General features: G+C 41.5%; 1 protein-coding gene across 1 annotated transcript in view; it reads left to right on the top strand.

Annotated features, from left to right (window-relative positions):
* rnaset2 (ribonuclease T2) overlaps positions 1-11,778 on the top strand; it is a 43,413-nt gene extending 31,635 nt beyond the window's left edge. Inside the window, exons 6-10 of the mRNA XM_039737868.1 lie at positions 1,176-1,240; positions 2,645-2,758; positions 3,738-3,783; positions 3,875-3,949; positions 11,206-11,778. Of these exons, the coding sequence (XP_039593802.1) occupies positions 1,176-1,240; positions 2,645-2,758; positions 3,738-3,783; positions 3,875-3,949; positions 11,206-11,418 (513 nt within the window). The 3' untranslated portion in view covers positions 11,419-11,778. The remainder of the gene's footprint in view (positions 1-1,175; positions 1,241-2,644; positions 2,759-3,737; positions 3,784-3,874; positions 3,950-11,205) is intronic.
* Positions 11,779-19,391: the final 7,613 nt, after the last annotated feature.

Below are 19,391 nucleotides of genomic sequence, written 5' to 3' on the forward strand. Positions count from 1 at the left end.
AACCACCCTCAACCGGCAGGTGCTCCCCCTTCTCCGACCTCAGGCTGTCTCCATTCATCATTCTCCCCCTTCTCCATCCTTTTGGGTTATTAAATACTGGTGGTTTCACACTGAGCTCAATTAAAAAAGAAACATGGCGTATGCCTTTATTTAACTCTGTTTGCCTGGGATTCCTGATTTGTGTTAAAGCTCACACTAAGTTTAATGCTTATACGTTTTCTGTGTACTTATTGCTAATACATGAATACATGATTTTTCATTTTCCATACATGGGGCTTGTACTTTGAATGCTCTTGATGATTATTCTCACCTCCCTCTCTCTGCTTCTACTCATTTTACGAAGTTTGTCTTCATGCTTCATTTTACTCTTCATTTTTTTTTTTTTAATATCCAGGTATTTTATATAATATACAATACATACTATATATATATATATATATCTATATCTATATCTATATCTATATCTATATCTATATATATATATATATATATATATATATATATATATATATATATATATATATATATATATATATATATATATATATAAAATATGTCTCCCAAAGGGGAATTTAGTGCGAGTTCAGTGATCCAGGTCTTAGTCAATCATGAATAATCCACTGAACAGTGTCATCTCCAGACAGAGGAGTAGCTTCAGTGACAGACTTTTGTCACCGTCCTGCTCCACTGACAGACTGAGGAGATCGTTCCTCCCCCACACTATGCGACTCTTCAATTCCACCCAGGGGAGTAAATGCGAACATTAATTTTATTTTAATTCTTTTCATTTTTATTATTATTTAATTTAATATTGTTTCTTTATATCCATATACTGCTGCTGGATTATATGAATTTCCCCTTGGGATTAATAAAGTATCTATTTATCTATCTCTATCTATCTTATAAGGGAGCAGTTTTCACATCAGACTTGTGAAAAGAGTTTCCAACTGTCTGTTAGGCTGGACCTCTCAAGAGTGACGCAATACTCGCTCTTTGTGAAAGTTCTCCATCCACATCTCCCTATCTCAAGTTTTTAAAAGTGCCACCTATCAATGTGTCTATTGCTCGATCTATCGTGCAAAGCGAGTCAAACTATGAGGCGGAATAGAATATAAATTGTGATAAATGCACATGTCCAAAAAATGTTAATTGTAATCCTTATTATTATTTTTTAGGGTCTTTTGCCTGACATGCAGAGATATTGGCCTGACCTGTTGCATCCTAACTCTACTCTTCTATGGTACTGTATATCTTTCAGTCAGCAGAAACTGATGAGTTTTATTGTTTTAATTTAACTTTTCTTCAAAATTGCCATTGACATGGCTACTGTCTTTTTCAAATGGGAATTCATATGTCCTTGGTAGAACTATTTTGGAGAATTTGTGAAAGTAAACTGACATATTTAATGTAGATGCAGGTGTAAATTGTGCATTAATAGTAAGGGTGAGGTGTATGTGCTTGTGTTGTGTGTGTGTTGTGAGTGTGAAAGCACATGGATCTGCTGCCTTTCTGACCTCTAAATGGATGTCTGGTGTTCATGTGCAGAGTTTTTACAGATGATTATTGCAAAAATATTTTACAGATAGTAGGGGAAAGCCATAACTTGAGAAGAAAACCTAATAACTTCAATAGATAGATAGATAGATAGATACTTTATTAATCCCAAGGGGAAATTCCCATAATCCAGCAGCAGTATACTGATACAAAGAAACAATATTAAATTAAAGAGTGATAACAATGCAGGTATAATATGATATGATCTTGAGTATAAGATTTTGATATAAAAATATAAGCTAAAATCCAACAGTGAAGAAGATTTCATTAACATAGTGTATGTAAAACCGTGATTTCACTATATGCAGCATTTTTTAAAAAAAAAAAAAAGGTCGTTTCAAATGGATTCATAAATTGCGGTAGTTTCTGATCCACAAACATCCAAAATGAAGATTACCTCAAGGCATTGTACATGAAGGCTCCTTCTAGAAGATGTGAAACCACAGTGCTCTGTAGAGTTTTGGATGAAGTTTATCTGTTAGGAAAAGTTTTCAATTATTCCATACATTATGGATTGGAAGGACAATCCTCCAGTCAGTTTTGCCTTTTAAAAGTAGATGTTGATATACCACAATTAATCAGGTCCCAGTTCTTTGAACTATTCTTTGTAGTATTCTGGGTTATTTGAAGGTTTGCGTGTTTGTGTGTGTGTGCTCTCCTGAATGATTCAGATGGCAATAATTAAGGCGTCCTATTTCTTATTCATCTCCTCAGTTGAAATTGTTAGACATCCGCTTTACAGTCACTTCATTACCTTAGGTAAATGGACAATGCATTTGAAGGGTCTTTGTGGTAAAAGTACATATTTAATTTTGGTCTTCTTTTAAGTCTGTTCTGCTCCAATGTTTGGGCAGCATCCGCACAGAAGAGTGTCATTTGTCAGTATATTTATTTCACTTGTGTTGTTACTTCTGAAATTTATACTTCTCTGTGTTTTGGTTTGGAACGTTATTCTTGACAATATTGTTAAAATTTTAAAGACACAGATTCATAAACCCAAATGTTTAAAGCATGTGCATCAGTTGTTTGTTTCACAATTTGCCGATATTACTCCGCTATTATGTTAATGTTGTTTTTTGTGATATTTTAGGAAGCATGAATGGGTGAAACACGGAACCTGTGCTGCTTACTTGGAATCAATAAACACTCAGTACAAGTACTTTGCCAAATCACTGGAGATGTATAAAGAAATAAACCTTGATAAGTAAGGATATGATGAAATTTTCATTGGGGGAAAAATTGTAAAGATATATTTTACACTGCCAAGATGTCCAAAATGTTTGCTTGTTTTCTCCCATTAAACCACCTATGAATATGTCATTAGGATACTGTCTCATGCAGCCTGCTTGGACTTTTCACTGTATAGACTTTAGAAATAGAAAGCAATGAAACTAACAGGCTGAGATTTTCAGTGTAATTAGCTGATAAGGCCATTTTAATATTCTATTTATAAGATCTCTTTTAATCTTTTACTTAATTTCCATAACCAGTGGTAGTGTGTGATGCTGCATTGAGCTCAGTGGAATTAAAAGGGAGAGAAACGTAACTGAATTTCTTTAGCGCTGTATCACTGTGTGCATAACTGGAGGTGTGTGATATGCTGAATTGGTTTATGTTTATTATTATTATTATTATTATGATGTGTACAGAGAGAGAGCACTGCAGTATTCCTGACTTGCATAGCTAATCCATCGTGCAACGTGTCGCTGCTCTCTCCAGTGCCACATTCTGTGGAAATTAAACATGCTTACTTGGACAACAAAACCCTTTTTTGTTTTTTTTCTGTCAACAATTATGGTATTCAGACTTGAAATTTAAGTTATAAACAATAAGTAACAAGACTGAAAGAACCTTTCTGTCTGGAAAAAACAATCTGCATACTGAAGCTAAATTTCTAAGGCCACAGTAATTCATCACAGAAGTTCGACTGAACAAGTGTGGAGGTGTTTGGTTCAGTTAAAAAGAGACAGCGCCACCTAGAGGTGTGCGCACTCTGGAGCAGATCTGCTTTTTGTTTTTTTTTATCTAAAGCCGAAGTCTTAGTTTGTATCTGCAGCTTACAATTTAATGTTAATTCAGCAGGGAAGCTGCATGTTGTAGATGCTGCGGTAAATGCAATGTATGCTTTTGACTTTTATAATGAATACATCATAATGAAAATGTATTCTGTGTTCTGATTTTAGCACCCTTTTGAAGTTCAACATTGTTCCATCAGAGAAAACGTACTCTGTGAGTACAAATTGCTTGAATGTTTTATTAATTGTGATATATGACTTGCGTTAATAAATCATAACCGTAATGTTGTCTTTTTAACTTGTAGCTGAAGGAAATCCGAGAAGCTATTTTGAATTATTACCAAGTGGCTCCAAAAATCCAATGTGTCCTGCCTTCACAGGTGATTTGCTTTGTTGCTTTTAATTAGAAAATGTGCAGCAGGATAGTTTAAATCTGTTTATTAGTTAATTATTTTTTTACATTATCGGCATTGGCTGTGGTGTTGTAATTATTTGCAACAAAAATATTGCATGTTACTAATAAGTATTTGAATATAGTAGAATGGATCTGTTTTAGCATACAACTCCAATAGATACAGAAGTTTCTTTTAAAAATGATTTTTCCCAGTGGAGAAAGCGGCCTTGACTGTGGTGGTTGTAGATGTTCTGCAATTTAGACAGCAAGCAAGTGTAGCCTGGTTGGGCCTTATTTTCAGCATTATGAGGAATGCCGTCCGGAGTGCACATTGCTGATAGTTTTCATCTCCTGTTCCCCCTCTCGTCTTTCTTCAACGGCGGCCATGATGACCTTAACCTGCAGTATTTTTAATACTGACGCTGGGCTTCATCCACACAGCAGACAAGTTGTAGGTCAGCTGCTTCACAACATTAAAGGATCATATTTTAAAGTAAGAAAAAATAGTTTTGCTGCTGCTTTCAGAATGAGTACCCCCTTATCATCCATCCATGGACTGCATGTACCTGTCAGTTCTAGTTATGGGCACAAGGCAGGAACACGCTGTGCTTTACAATCAGATCTGTCTTGTATGTCTTCCATTAATCATTTGTAAAGTAATAACGTTTACATTTTTGTTTTCTTGGTGGAGATGACATCAGAGCACTTGCTGCATGTACTGTAACAGTGAATAGGTTCGGTTGACCTGCTCAAATGCATCTGCAAGGTGCATGTAGAAACACTGATTTTTCAAAATGATTTTTTCTCATCCAAACAGCAGCAGCTTCTTCTTTTTTTTATGGAGAAATTAATTAAATTTAAATGCAAAGTATATATTCACCTTAATAAAGCCACACGGTTCTGAGTGTCTGTGTATCTGTGTGTGCAGTTAGTTGCTGCATCTCTCTTATCCAACAAATGGCACATCACAAACATTAGCACTGCTTTTATGACTCCCATGCATCCCCTCAGGGATTAATACAGTGTACCAAAAAATTAGATGTGCCTTCTGTTGGAATGGCAAACGCAATGCATTTTATTACTAACAAAAATACAGCACATTGCAATGGATTGTGCACTGCAAACGTTAATATGGAGGTGTATGTTGATTACTTAGATTTCAACTTGTCTTAGTTGGGTAACACAGCTAGTTTATAAATATATTGACAGAATAACATGTAGTCCAGTGTGTGTGTGTGTGTGTGTCTGTGTCTGTGTGTGTCTGTGTGTGTGCGTGTGTGTACGTGCATACACCTGCAAAGAAAAGCAAACATTAAAGGTGATACAGGCTCCAGGCTACAAAAAGGACAAAGCAGCACAAGAGAAGGTCCAGAGAAGAGCGACTAGGCTGATTCAGGGCTACAGGGGTATGGGGAAAAATTAAAGAGCTGAGCCTTTACAGTTTAAACAAAAGAAGATTAAGAGGAGACCTGACTGAAGTGTTTAAAATGATGAAGTGAATTAGTCCAGTGGATCGAGATAGTGACTTTAAAATGAGTTCATCAAGAACATGGGGACACAGTTGGAAACTTGTGAAGGGGAAATTTCGCACAAACTTCAGGAAGTTTTTCTTTCCACAAAGAACAATAGACACTTGGAATAAGCGACAAAGTAGTGTGGCAGACAGTATGAATTTAGGGACTTTCAAAACTCAACTTGATGTTTTTTGGAAGAAATAAGTGGACAGGACTGGTGAGCTTTGTTGAGCTGAATGGCCTGTCCTCGTCTAGAGTACAGGTAAAATTCCATTACAACTTACTGCCGGGGACCTAAAATATATTTCTTTGTAATGAAATTCTGTATTTGTAGCTATAGTGCTTTGTCCTTAACTTGCGTCCAGGCGTTTGCAATCATTTCAATAGCTTCTTTCACGTTAGTTTTAATTTCCTCCTGTCTACAAGTTATGCTGATGAGAATTTTTCTCAGCATTTCCTTGTGATAATACATTTTCAGGGTGTAAATGATGCCCAAACCCAGTGGCTGAAGCACTGCTGTGCAATTCGGTGGGAGGAATTCAATTCGAACATTATGTAAATGTGATAGCATGTTGTCAATCAGAAGCCGAGTCATCCTTATGTTCTTCTTCATATTGTGAGGTTTCTGAACTCTTTTAGGATTCCTCCCCCAAATAACACACCCAAAGGGAACGACATGAAGAACTGCATCCCGAAGCACGATTGCAACGTCCGTGGAAGATTGTTTGTCTGTTGCCGGGGCAGAGCAACAGCAGGCTCACAGCGGTGCAGTGAAGCACCACAGAAGCAAATCATAAAAGATCGAGGTCATGCTAGAAGTCCCTGTCTTGCACCCCAAAACACGAGGCTTAGTCTCAGTACTTTAGAAAACCAGCTTTATTCAGCTTGTAACAGGAACAGCACGGTTATTTGTTGTAGCGTGATCTGCCACTCTGCTATATACAGACACAGCAGTCAGGCAGGGTTGTGGCCAGGATAGTGGCCAAGTAATCCTGTTCCCTGAGTTTACAATGTACCTTACATCACCCATCGAAATCTTTTCTGTTTGCTTCGGTGTAGAGGTGCAACAGACCTGTGAGCCTGCTGTTGCCACTGCAATGGATAAACGGTCTTCCACAGACATGGAGATCACACTTCAGGGCGCTCCTCGGCGTATTGTCCAGTTGGGGAGGTCCTAAGAGAGTTTAGAAACCTCACATTTTCTTGAATGAGTGCCGCATTAAGAGGAATGTTTTTGAACGAGCATCACTGAACCACATAAAAACGGCTTTTTTGACGTCTTCAACTGCAGCAATTCACATACGTTTGCAACCTAAGATTTTTCTTCATTTGTTTGCTCTGTCTTTCAAGAAAGTTGACAGTGTCGATGGCTAAATTCCGAATTCACTGGCAACGTTTTTTTTTTTTTTTTTTTGCCGCAATCGAGAGCTGTAAAAATGTAAAGTTTTTTTTTCTAATATGAACTGTTATCATTTTTTCGTGTCTGCGGTATCTATAGGGTGGGTGACAATGAGTTAAATTCCAATGGATGTTTTTCAAATGTTGACGAGCGATAAGCAAAAGGTATCACTGAAGACGACCGAAAACAAAAACAGCAAAAACAAAAAACAGTACGGGGAAAGTTTAAAGAAAAAAAAAAAATGTACAGTTTTTCTGTTTGGGGATTGTTGTGCACAAGTGAGCTGCGACCACAGAACTAACTGCTCTGTGGATGATTCATTCAGACGTTTGAGGATCTTCATTGTAATGAAAGTATCTGCTGAATGTATTTCGTAGTAACGAGATTTCTATTGACTCGTGTCATATGTGGAAACTTGTCGGGACCATAAAAATACTTCATTGTAGTGCAAATTTTGTTGTTAAGATATTCATTGTAGGCTATACAGCCAAAAGAAGTGTGCCCCGGATAATCAGTACTGCTGACAAGTGTTAACCACTTTACAGGGTTCACAAAATATTTGTATTTTTTTGGATTACACAACAGATGATTCTGGGGTTCATCAGCGGAGTGTTCTGCTCCTACTCTATGCAATGCCTGTAGGGTGATCGGGCTCTCGGTACCCACACTGTTGAGCAGCCTAAGAGGACACTCGCGTGACACCTGGTTGTGGCAGATAGAGGGTCATTTCTGGAGGATGGGATTGGACTGCGTGCCTGCCTGGGGGGTTGCCACCCAGGGTCCCGAGCTGTTTCATTGTGTAGTGGGTGAGTGCGGCAACACGCTGTGCCAGTGCATGCACCCTGACCTGAGACAACAGACAAGACTATATTTTAGTTTTCCAAACATTCTTTTTACAAACAGTGAATCAATACAATAAGATTTTTTAATATGCTTAAGTAAACTAACGTAGTGACAGAGCATTTTCCATTTTAAAAAAGTGACATCTTTATAGGCAGACAGCCCTGTGCTTGATGAAGGCACTGATCATAAATGCCATCATGTGGAGGCCGAACCAAAGAGGTGAAACTAAAACAAAAAGCAAAAATTACTGGAAACAGCAAAGCTAATACAGCAGTCCTTTGCAATGATGTTAGTGACTCGGTTTTATTTTATTTTTTTTTAATTAAAATTAACATGTAGAATGCAGCCTACGTATATCCATCCATCTTCCAAACTGCCTTTATCCTGAGCAGGGTTGCAGGGAAGCTGGATGGAGAATGAAAAGAGCAGCAAAGAAAAATCTGAAAGAGAATAAAAAGGCTCACCAAAAAAATGGCAAATATTAAAGCCAAGTGTCAAAAAAATAATGTAAAGCTTTGAGCCCAAGCAAAATGTGGCAGATAAAACGGCAGAAAGGAAGTGTGACTTTCCTGTCACAAGGAAGCTTCTGTTGCATAAGTGTTGTAAAGAAATGTTTACAGCTTGCAGATATATCAAAATCTGGAGAACTTGCAGGACCGTGTTAAAATGTCATTGACGTTTAGGGTGTTACTTTCATTTGTCATAGGCCCCGTTTCTTTTTATTTTTTTTTTAATTTAGGTACTTCACAGAGTGACAGCATAATGTCCTTCTGAGTTTAAGAACGCCACAGATGATGGAGCCTTGTGATTTAGCAATCCCTGCTGTTTAGTTTTAGTTACTCACATTTTATTTTAACATGCAAGTTATTAAAACTTTTGAAGAGGAAGATGCTTGTCTGTCTGTCTGTCTGTCTGTAGCAAAGAGAGAGTGAATGGACAGAGCCCCGATATTTACACTGCTGTGATTCTGTGATGTGCGTGACGACGTGCGATGACGTTGGCTGTGTGTGGTAATGTGATTTTGTTTTATGATCAGGTACTCACAGTGTACAGGCAGGTAAGGCCAGCATGGTTGATATTCTGATATGCAGTGCTTAAGTTTAAAAGCATATTATAACATTCCCTACATATACATAGAGGATATTACAACATAAATGACGATCTAAGTTGTGTTTTTCTATATTTTTACCGGGATTTAGGCTGCCTTCAAATGTTTATATCAAGGTTATGTTTTTTAGGGTAACACTCTCATCTGTAAAACATTACAAAGAAATGATAATTGGTGACTGATCTCTAATTCCTAAGAGGTTTCAGAGCTACCTGCCATTTTCAAAAGTTGTATTCAAGGCCCTGAAATTCTGAGATGATGAACTTGTCAATGTCGGAAGGCCCCAGAGTTCCTTATTCTAGCCCTCCTGTTTCACACTGGCATCCCCACTGACAAATAAATGTCTGCCGTCGTCATTAAATGTGCCACATATGAGGCAACTTTTGAGGGGATTTTCTTATCCAGTTCTGATTATCATTTTTCAGACTAAAGTTGTTTGAAAGACTTCATCAATTTAAGTTACAGACTTTAAACCACTTAACTGCTATTTAAAGTGTTGACATCACTGAAAGTGAAGCCGCTCCACTGTTGAAATTGCCAAATGAACAGAAACGTTCGGAGCGTCATGCAGCCGTTAATTACAAAACTTCCTCTTAGAAACAGGGGTGTCGAACTCTGGGCCTGGAGGGCCGCAGTGGCTGCAGGTTTTCATTCTAACTCTTTTCCTAATCAGTGACCAGTTTTCATTGCTAATTAACTGTTTTTCCCTTCATATTATGAACCTTGTTTTTAAGTCCTCTGAATTTATTCCTTCTTCATTAAATGGTAGAGGTTAGGAGCACCCACCACGTGACAAACCAACTCAGGATCCCAGATTAGGTGCAGCCATGCAACGGGTGACACTTCAGCACCACACTAGTCCAGATGGAATGGCAGAGTGTGAGGTTTTTTTTTTTTTATGGTGGCTGGAGTGCCAATTGTGCCACCAAACGGCAGATTTTCCCCTGTAGGTTGGAAGGCCTACATGCAGGGCATTAAATGGTAGCCAAACAGAAAAATGATATGTGAAACAAGCCAACAGATGACCAGCTAAGCTGGGATTTCAAACTCCAACCAACTTCACGCCAACCAGTCTATTAATGTGAAGCGGATTCTTGCTGTTAATTAAGCCCGTTATTTAATTCCATGGCCAGTTGCTGCTCTCATTCTGCCACAGCAGACATTTCTGAAACTGTTGATTCTTCTGTTTTTTCTAAGAACTTCGTCAAAGTGTTCTGGTGACCTGAGAGATCAACCCTACCGAGACCATCACCTTTCTTTATTTTCAGATATTGTGTGACAGGCACAGGTGAGCTGGTCACGTGGCGGCTTGTTTCGTGTCTCATTGTGGTTTGGCTGCTAATTAAGGAAAAACAGACAACTCAGGGGTCTGAGTCGAGTTAATTAAAACGAAGGCAAAAGAAGTTAATTAGCAGTGGAAACAGGTCACTAATGAAGGAGATGGTTAGAATGAAAACCTGCAGCCACAGCGGCCCTCCAGGCTCGGAGTGCGACACCCGTGTCTTAGCACTAATATCCCAAGTAGCTCCAGAGTGTATTGTAGAATATGGGATGAGTATGACAAGTAGATTCCTTAGTTTGTTTAGATGCTTGACGTTTTGCTGCTCGATTCTGATATTACTGTTTCAGGTAAGACGCAGTTACGGTTTCTAAGTTCCTATTCCAGGCTTCTTATTAAAGCCCAGGATTGGTCCTTTTATTTGGGGTTCACTGAGAGCATTCTGGTTAATTCCACTTGCATGTATGTGATCGACTTTTCAAGAACTGACCATCAGTGCCTCCATCTAAAGGTTATTCAGTTTCTGCACACTTATTCACTTTTTTATATATTCAGTTTTATTTTGCCTTTGCGTCTTTCATTTGGCTGGTATTCTCATAAGTTTCATCATTTTGGTCATCTTTTTGTTTAGCTTTGTAAAACGTGTTCTGTTAATTTAAGCAGTGAAAGATGTTATAATAAATCTTAATTTACTTAATATTCGCTTTAAATTTCTTGAGATTTAAATCTAGAAGTGAGTCAATTCCCTTGTATTGTACAGTGTGGGCCACGGAAAAAGTGGCCCGACTCCTCCGAGACGACTGCGGTACGTGGTGAAGAGAAAAATGAACACTTTTGGTACTCGCATTTACAGAAGATGCTGAAAGTGATCTCTTTGTGTGTCAATACATCTCTGTGCCCGGCTTTGGTGGCAAATGAGACGAGAGTCGTCTCGGTGGAGTCGGGCCACTTTTTTGTACTTTTGAATGCTCTTTATACTATTTTTCTGGCTATTTGTCTGTCTAGTACTAACGCTTTCATCTCCTTCTAGTTGTTCTCTTTTCAGAGAAATGAAATCTTGCAAAATCACCATCTAAGTTTGTGGTCATCTGTTTTTCAGGGAGAGCAAGTACAATTGCTGGGCCAGATAGAAATCTGCGTTGACAAGCAGTTTCAGTATACCAACTGCTCGGAGCCCGCTGAAGACCTCCCTGACAGTGACATTGACATCCCAGCATTTGAATTGACCGCCGCTGCAGAACTGCATGTGTGTGATGAATCCATAGCTGTTTTATATCCTCCGGTGTCAACAAAATTGTGGCGCTTGTCCTAAAATCATTTTATCTGTAAAGAAAACACTTTGTATCTTACAGTTTTTTAAGGAATAGTGCAAAGTGTCTCTTTTCTTCAATGTACCCTTTTGAATCTCCGAGTTTTAATGGTGGTAGTCTTAGTCACTTTGTCCCATCTGAAGGACTGCAGGTTTTCGGGTTGTCAAAGCCATTTACCGCTGGTGATTGATTTCCTTATGAGGAACAACACAAAGCAAAATCTGTGACCCCAGGACAGCTCATCTGTTCTTGTGTTTTGTTTCTTGATATCATAGGCTAAGGGTGGGCTATATTGTTTGAAAATATATATTATGGGGTGTTTATATTTAATAACGCAGAATACAAAAGCTTATCTACAAAAACAGCTTTTCTACAAGTCTTAATTTTACATTTACTCATCAGCACACGTGTGATCAAAATATCTTCCCATAAAAAAAGTCTTAACTTATATATATATATATATATATATATATATATATATATATATATATATATATATATATATATATATATATATATATATATATATATATATATATAATATATAAAATATACACTAGCTGTGTAAACCCGGGGTCCTAGAAACTATTGAAATTGTCAGGAGAAAAAAACTGAAATGTCAAGATGTCGGGTACTTGAAAGGAACTCCTCTGGGCGTCTCTCTCCTAGGAGGTTTAGTTTTGTGTTAATAGCCGATAAGCGAGTTTTCCGTTTCCTCGGACACAGAGCCCTTACCCCGACTGCCACCTCTCACTTCCGGGCCGGACACACACACACACACACTTCCATGTGCAGACATTTCTATACAAGACAAGCTGCATCTTTTGTTTCTTACCCATGATGCCGTGATTCTCAAAATAAGAGCCACATATATTCATATTGTCCGCCTACAGTAACATCAGAAGTCTGTTTTAAGAAGAGAACAAAAATCGGCCCCATTGTAAAAGCTGATGCAGGAGACCAAGTGTTGAGGTTACCGCCAGTAATGGCGCACTTTGGTTTTAGCTCATTTTAAAATTTGTTTCAGTAACCCCTATGTTGTTCTTGGAAAGCCCCTTTACGTTGCATTTTAATAAGATGTGCATGCGTTAAGACTGCTTATAGAGGACAGGGTGGGTTGGAATAGCGTCCACCATAGCTTGGAGTGAAAACAAATTGTGTTCTGATGTGCTTAATAATGAAACTACTTTAACACGTCACATTCTCAAACCTGCTCAATACAATTCAGGGCTGTGGGGGTCCTAAGGCTGTCCCAGCAGCACAGGACACAACTCAGAAAGGCGCCAGTCCAACTCCAAGCTAATGTAGAGCCGTTAAATAACCAAACGCGAACGTCCTCGGAGAAGTCGGAGTTTACACAAACACTTCTAGAATAACCCGTGTGGGCAAACCTGCAGACTCCACACAATGGCCGAATAGAAACTAAGGCACGGGAAGCTTGTGGCCACAGAGCTGATGAGTCTGTCACTGTGGCATCAACAGCTATTTTAAATTGTACACCCATGACGTCGCCTCTTCCTGTTCTTCTGGCCAGCTGTCAAGTCTCATTTCAGAAGCACGTTTTCTCTCCACCCTGTGTGGACTTGGCTGGTTAGATCACACGCTTCTCAGGGCAGATGTCTTGATGTCACTGTGACAGAGAATTTTCAGGATCTGTTCAGTCTTAAAGGTAACTGGCACATGGTGTTCAGCGTAATGGAGAATTGATGCATCTTCTGTCTCTGTAGTATTCAGACCCTGCATGTCGTTCCAGGGTCTTCTGGTCGCTTCTTCTGATGCCCCCTGGCTTTAGATGTTCTCCTGACTTGTAACAGGAGGACGCGCTGATTAGTCTGGTGCTGCACAGGCTGCCCGTTCTTTGTTTTCTCTACTGGCTTCTCGTTGTCAGTATGAACTTCATTGGCATCTTTTGTATATTTTTGGTTTCATTGCCATTCCAGTTATGTGATTTTAATGTCTTGACCTTGAATATAATTAACATAAGGCGATTCTAGTTTTGAAAAGTGCATTCTTTGGGAAAATGTCAAAATCTATTTTAATTGTACTGCCTATCCTGCACTTTCTATAGAAAACCTCAAAGGGGCGATGCTATGAAGAGTGTCACGTAATCTGTACATACAAATATTAAGGCCACTTTTATGAGGAAATTGAGATCTTGGGCCAGTAGCAGTGGTAACAGACGTAAGCAGACATGTCCGTGATTTTTCTTTTGTGAGCCCTCCGGTTGGGTCACCTGTACACCTGAGCTGCATTCTGTGACCTCGAGGACATCTGCTGATGTCAGCCAGAAACTCTGAGGGTCGTCCATCTTTCTGGTTTCACAGTTCATGCGGAGTGTTAATGTTGTTCATCACTGGCACCTGACAAAACATTCAAAGACGGCTCAGGTAAGGTCAACCAAAGTGGCCTTTGTCTCCAATGTCGTAATGTGTCTTTATATTGCAATGGAGAATATTTTATGGATTTTTACTTGTTTTATCTGCTAGATTCTCAACATATGTAGTCTTTTCTTCAGAGGCTGCACAGCTCTCCTTTGCTGCTTTGCTGTATAAAAATCAACCTCATCTGGCCTGCTGAAGAGTTTCTTTTCTTTGTCAAATCGGATTGATTTGCGATTTGTAGAAAAGGTTTCATTTAAATAATGTCCTCCTTGTTCTTTTTTATTATAAACTTTCTGTTAAAATGCTTTGTGATTTGTATGGTGACTTTGCTTACCTTGATCTCCTCAGGCCCACTGGACAGACAGCCAGGCTTCTCCATTTGACGTCCGGCGGCTCCCTCAGTCTGCAAACTCCTAGTTTATTTCCACCGACTCGCTCGAGCTCTCGGCCTCTGAGGGTCCCTTTCACTTGTCTCTGAAATTCACGCCAGACCCCCTGCTGCTTCCTCCATGATGCTTTGTGCACAGGTGTGTCTGTATTTCATGACGGTTTTGTTTGATTTTAATCAACTTGCTGGTCACGGATGTTAAGTTCCACTGTGTTTTGAATTTTTACTAACAATACGGCAATTAACCGTAAGTCACAAATTGAAAGGGAGATGCCATCGTCACTCAAGTGGTCTTCATCCAGCAGCATCTTTTAGTAAAATATAAGCCAGCATCCTCCAGCCTGCTAAATCAGATTCAGGGTTGTAGGGGGCTTCAGCCATCAGTGGTCAAAACGTGAACCAACCCTGGACGGGATGCTGGTCTGTGTGTGTGAGGGGCACCAAACACACTCGGCCATCTTGAACCTGACAGGCAAATCTTTGGGCATGTGGGGGGAAAACTGGAGAACCTGAGGAAACCCAAGCAGACAAAAGGAGAAAACGCCATTCCATGAGGCAGCATCACCGAGCACTGGACTGCCATGCTGGCTTTTAATGAGATGTTTGAGGGGGAAAATAGAGAGAGAGAGGAAAAAAAACTGGAGAGAATGAGGGATTGAATGAAGCCCAGGTCTTCTGTTTTGATTTTCCCAGAAATTACAATTGAGGCCCAAATGAATTTCTGACCCGGCATACAGTAAATGGCATTGGGCTGTAATCGAGAACTTGTCTGGAGAAATCGTCCATAGCCACTGTAGCCCACTAGGGTGCCCACCCTTGATTCATTGCCATTACACGGCCGTCCCTGTAACCGCGTGACACTCTCGGTCACCATAAATAACTGCTTGTCACAGGCCTGACTGACATGGGTGGCCTATCGAGTAACAGCTGGTTAGCATCGTTCTTGCCATTCCTTCTCCTTAGTTAAGTTACCTGCAGAAGACGCAAATGTGTGTTTTATAAAAAGTACAAAGAAACCCAAAAAGTCATTTTCATTTAATGGTTTCTTAATGTGCCTTTGCACGTTTTCTTGGCTCAGTCCGTCTCCTGTACACGTGAGCTGTTTGACGTTCCACACACTTGTACCCACAATTCAGAACGCCTGTTGATGATAGTTATGAAATGAAATAGTTATCAAATGAAGTTATGTGAATGAGCAGACTTCTGAGCGGGTCATTTTTAAAGACGGGACATCCGGAGGAACCTGGTGGTCTTGGTCTCTGAACTCCTGCCTTTTTTTTTGACATTTTGAGTCTGCATTCCAACTGGCCACATTAACAGATACATCGGCGGCCCATGTTGTTACGGGTCGGGGCAGGTGCGCTCGAACAAATCGGATCAGAACTTTGTTAATTAGGCAGACTGCGTTTTGAGCTTGCGCAAGATTAAGGAGTGCTGACACCGTGCTGTTCTATTCGGTGGCTTAAGCGGCTGCGTAGGGCGCCATCAATGAATGACAATTAAAGGGACGTGTGCTCTGGGCACTGAGGGGGAAAGTCGCAGGTTATTGTTGTCTAATAATACCGACTACCCGCTAGGACAACGAGGGGCGACGCCGTTCACCCACCCTAGGACTCCAGATGCCTTTCGACCTGCGCGGTCTGCGGGTGTGACGGCCAGAGAAGGACGAGTGCTTCATGTGCAGCTTGGCGCTCAGTCAGAAGGATCGCTGCGGTTAAAAGCTCTTCGACACTTTGGCCGATTCCTGGTCCGTGAAGTTTTTCCTTTCTCAGGGTCTCGTTATACTCGGAGTCGGTGGAGCTTCTCTAATAGGAGCCTTTCACTATTCGTTTAATCCTCCCTTTTTTAAATAGATCGTTGCATAATCTAGCGTTCTTATTAGAGCAAAAGATTTTCTAGCCTACCAAATGATCAATCAGATTTTATTTAAAATAGCAAGCACGTGAAATGGCAACACGACACCAAAATGAGGCTAAAACTCCGAAAAGAACCACACGGAACAACGAGACCACTGGTGGACCGAACTGAAAAGGAGTCCTAACGGTCATCGGAAAGTTTAAAAAGCTGGAGATGGAGTAAGCCGGAATGGGACGGGTCCCCTGAGCACTGGCTGGGAAAAGGGGGTGCGGAATGTGCGTGTGGGTGTGGCTCGAGCTGGGGGGCTCTTCTAATAGGGTGGGGTAAACTTTTTAGGATTTAGTGCGTTGGTGATAGCTTATAAAATTTTCCCATTTTCTTACATCACAGTGAGTTTGTGCTTTTAATGGCTCCTTTCTCCCTGACTGTTAGTGGAGCTCCACCATTGGACACACTCGGCTCACCCCTAAAACTCGGACGTCCTTTTTGGCGTTACTCATTCTGCCGGTAACTTTTATATAGAATTTGAATCCTGTCTGCTTATCCAGTTCATCTGAGGTGCGATACAGATGGTGTAACGAGGCTGAGAAACAGAATGACGTTGGCAGCCGGGTCACCCCATTTAATGAGAGCAAAACGAACACACATGGATCTCCAATCGTCGTCGTTCTCTCTCTCTCTCTCTCTCTCTCTCTCTCTCTCTCTCTCTCTCTCTCTTCCCCCTCAGGCTCCACCCTTCTGGGCTGTATCTCTTTCAGGCTCCACCCCCTCACAGGTCTCTCTCTCTCTCTCTGATTAACATTTGGCGCCTGAGTTTATCTCGTCAGTCCCGGAAGGGGCGGGGTCACCAAAGGGCGGAGCTAAGGTGACCTGATTATTGACGGCCCTTGGACGCTACAAGGTAAAGAGACAACACCGTTAGCCAGGCAGGTGGTACCCCGGGCACACATGCCTGACTGTGGCTTTAGACGGGTGGTACGTCAGGTGGATTCGATTTCAAGTTTACTGCCAACCCTGCTCAGGACAAGAGGGTTTGGAAAATGGATGGCTAGAAGGACAGAGTGCATACTGGACACTGTACAATGACATTCTTACATGCATGTCTCGTCACAACAGTTGACATTAATATGCAGTAAAGAGCCATCATCTTCGTCACCTTTTTCCGTTTTTCCGTGGGGTTGATATGTCTGTTCAGACCTTCTCCTCACAGCTCGTCCTGCACCTCCTCGCCACTCAGACTCTTTTCCTTCAAATCTTCTTTTACTTTATCCGTCCTCCTCCTGTGTCTCCTCCTCCATCTTTTGCCCACATTTTTATTGTCTCTCCTCATCACATGTCCATGCCATGTCTGCCGACTTTCCAATTCTTTCTTCTCCGTCTCTCCTACTTCTGTTGTTTTAAATGTGGACCATTAGTAGGAGCAACCAGCAGTAAAACCAAAAGCTTTAACGATGGAACCCACAAGAACACGAAACACATAAAGTATGCTGTACCTCACTCGTAATGTATAAATGTGAAATAGTAAGTACACCCCAGCCAGTGATTTGCTGTTATTCTTTTTAACCTATGTGGCCATATCAAGCCGTGATCTTCCTTTACTCCGTGTCTACAGATAAAGAAATCTCACATGTGGACAACATCAATACGCCCCTCCATTGATCAGTACCTCAGACACCTCAAATTACCGTCCGTCTAAATGATTAGGACATGACGAGAGTGGAGGGTCTTCACTGAGCCCGTCCTCTGACGTTTAGCTTGGCTTGCTCGTTGTTGCTGAAGTGTGTGTTATGACTATGAAGACATTGAAAGAGCTCTTCACAAAGAAGGTCCTAGACGCCGAAGAGTCTGGGAAGAGATTTCAATCAGAAGACCACCTACAGGCCAGGCTGCCCCAGCAGGTTCAGCCCAAGATGCTGTAGAGGGTCTCCCAGAAGCGGAGGGTTTCATCGCCGGACTTACAGGTAGCTCACTTGATGTCAAAGTGCAGGAGGAGACACAAATGAGATCTTCATGGTGGGTGGGCCAGGAGTAAATACTAAAGCGTGTCCACAAACCCACACGGTGAAGTCCGAGACTTCTGGAGCGACGTGCCCCAGGCAGATGAGGCAAAGATGGAGTTACCTGACTACGGCCCCAGAAGACGCGCTTGATGAAGACCAGAGACCGCACTTCAACAGAAGACCCTTTATTCAGAACGTGTGCCAGCAGAGAGAGACCACCAACACAGTGAAGGGAAAGTCAATCGGGTGCGACTCGGCCACTTGTGAAATCTCACACTTTATATGTCTCTGTTTGATCCTTTTGATTTGAGGTGATGGACGCCGCTTTGCAGACACGACGCTTGTGATTGGAGCCGCAAGTTCAGTAACCTCGAGTCCTGGGGCCTGAATCTGCCTGGGCATCGACTGGTGTGAGTGGTGAGACAAGAGGACCTCTGTGGTGAGGGCACTCTAGTGTAAAGGAAGTGCCAGGGCAGGACCACCAGCTGTCACCATTTAATCTGTTCAATGAGACGGGACTCCGCAGGGCTGTCTTACCAGCATCATAGGCCCCCTGTATTCAATAGAAAAATGGAAACATACATGGGCATCAGAGACATTGTGGGCCCCAGCCAGTGCCCGTGCGTTAAGATGGCCTGGTCCTGCAGGGGGCGCCATGACTGCATTTACAAGCTGTTGGTATCTGCCAGCTGTAGGAGGAAACGCCGATGCCAGAATCAAAGTGGCCAGGGATGCTGGCAGACCGAAGGCAGCACTCAGTCGGACCCTCTGCTGCCCTGCTTGACGTCCACCGCTGGAGAGCAGAGAGGGGCAACCTGCGGGCAAGCGCCATTTATCTTGTGTAGATAAGTGAAGACACAGAGATGGAGGAGGGGGGGCTTTGGGGTCTTATTTAGAAAAAAAATCACCCAGCGGGCCTGACTGGGCAGGTGTGGTTAAGGCAGGGTGGGCAAACTGCAGAGCCAAAGTATGACGGGAAGAGTTCACACAATCTGAAAAGAAACCTTTGTTTAGAGAAGAAATTCCACAGGACATGTCATGGAAAACTAGGAAACATCTGAATAGGGCGCCTCGAGTTGAGTTTGCTGTAAATATTTTAACGATTCTTTAAATGAAGTGAAAAAAATCACCGAGGCGCGCTGACCGCCTGCTTATGTTACACAACAGCGCCATCTGCTGGACAAAGGAGGGCGGTGACCTTGAATGCGAGATGGCAGACGGGAAGGCTGAAGTGACGGCGGAGTTCTTGGGACCTTCAGACTCGGCCGATAAACGACCAGCCTGCCAAAGTGAATGCTGACCACGTGCAGATGACCGCCGGCCGCAGAAAAGCCCACCTTCTTACCAGC

The sequence above is a fragment of the Polypterus senegalus genome, chromosome 16, assembly GCF_016835505.1.
Source record: "Polypterus senegalus isolate Bchr_013 chromosome 16, ASM1683550v1, whole genome shotgun sequence".
NCBI classification, from domain to species: Eukaryota; Metazoa; Chordata; class Cladistia; order Polypteriformes; family Polypteridae; genus Polypterus; species Polypterus senegalus.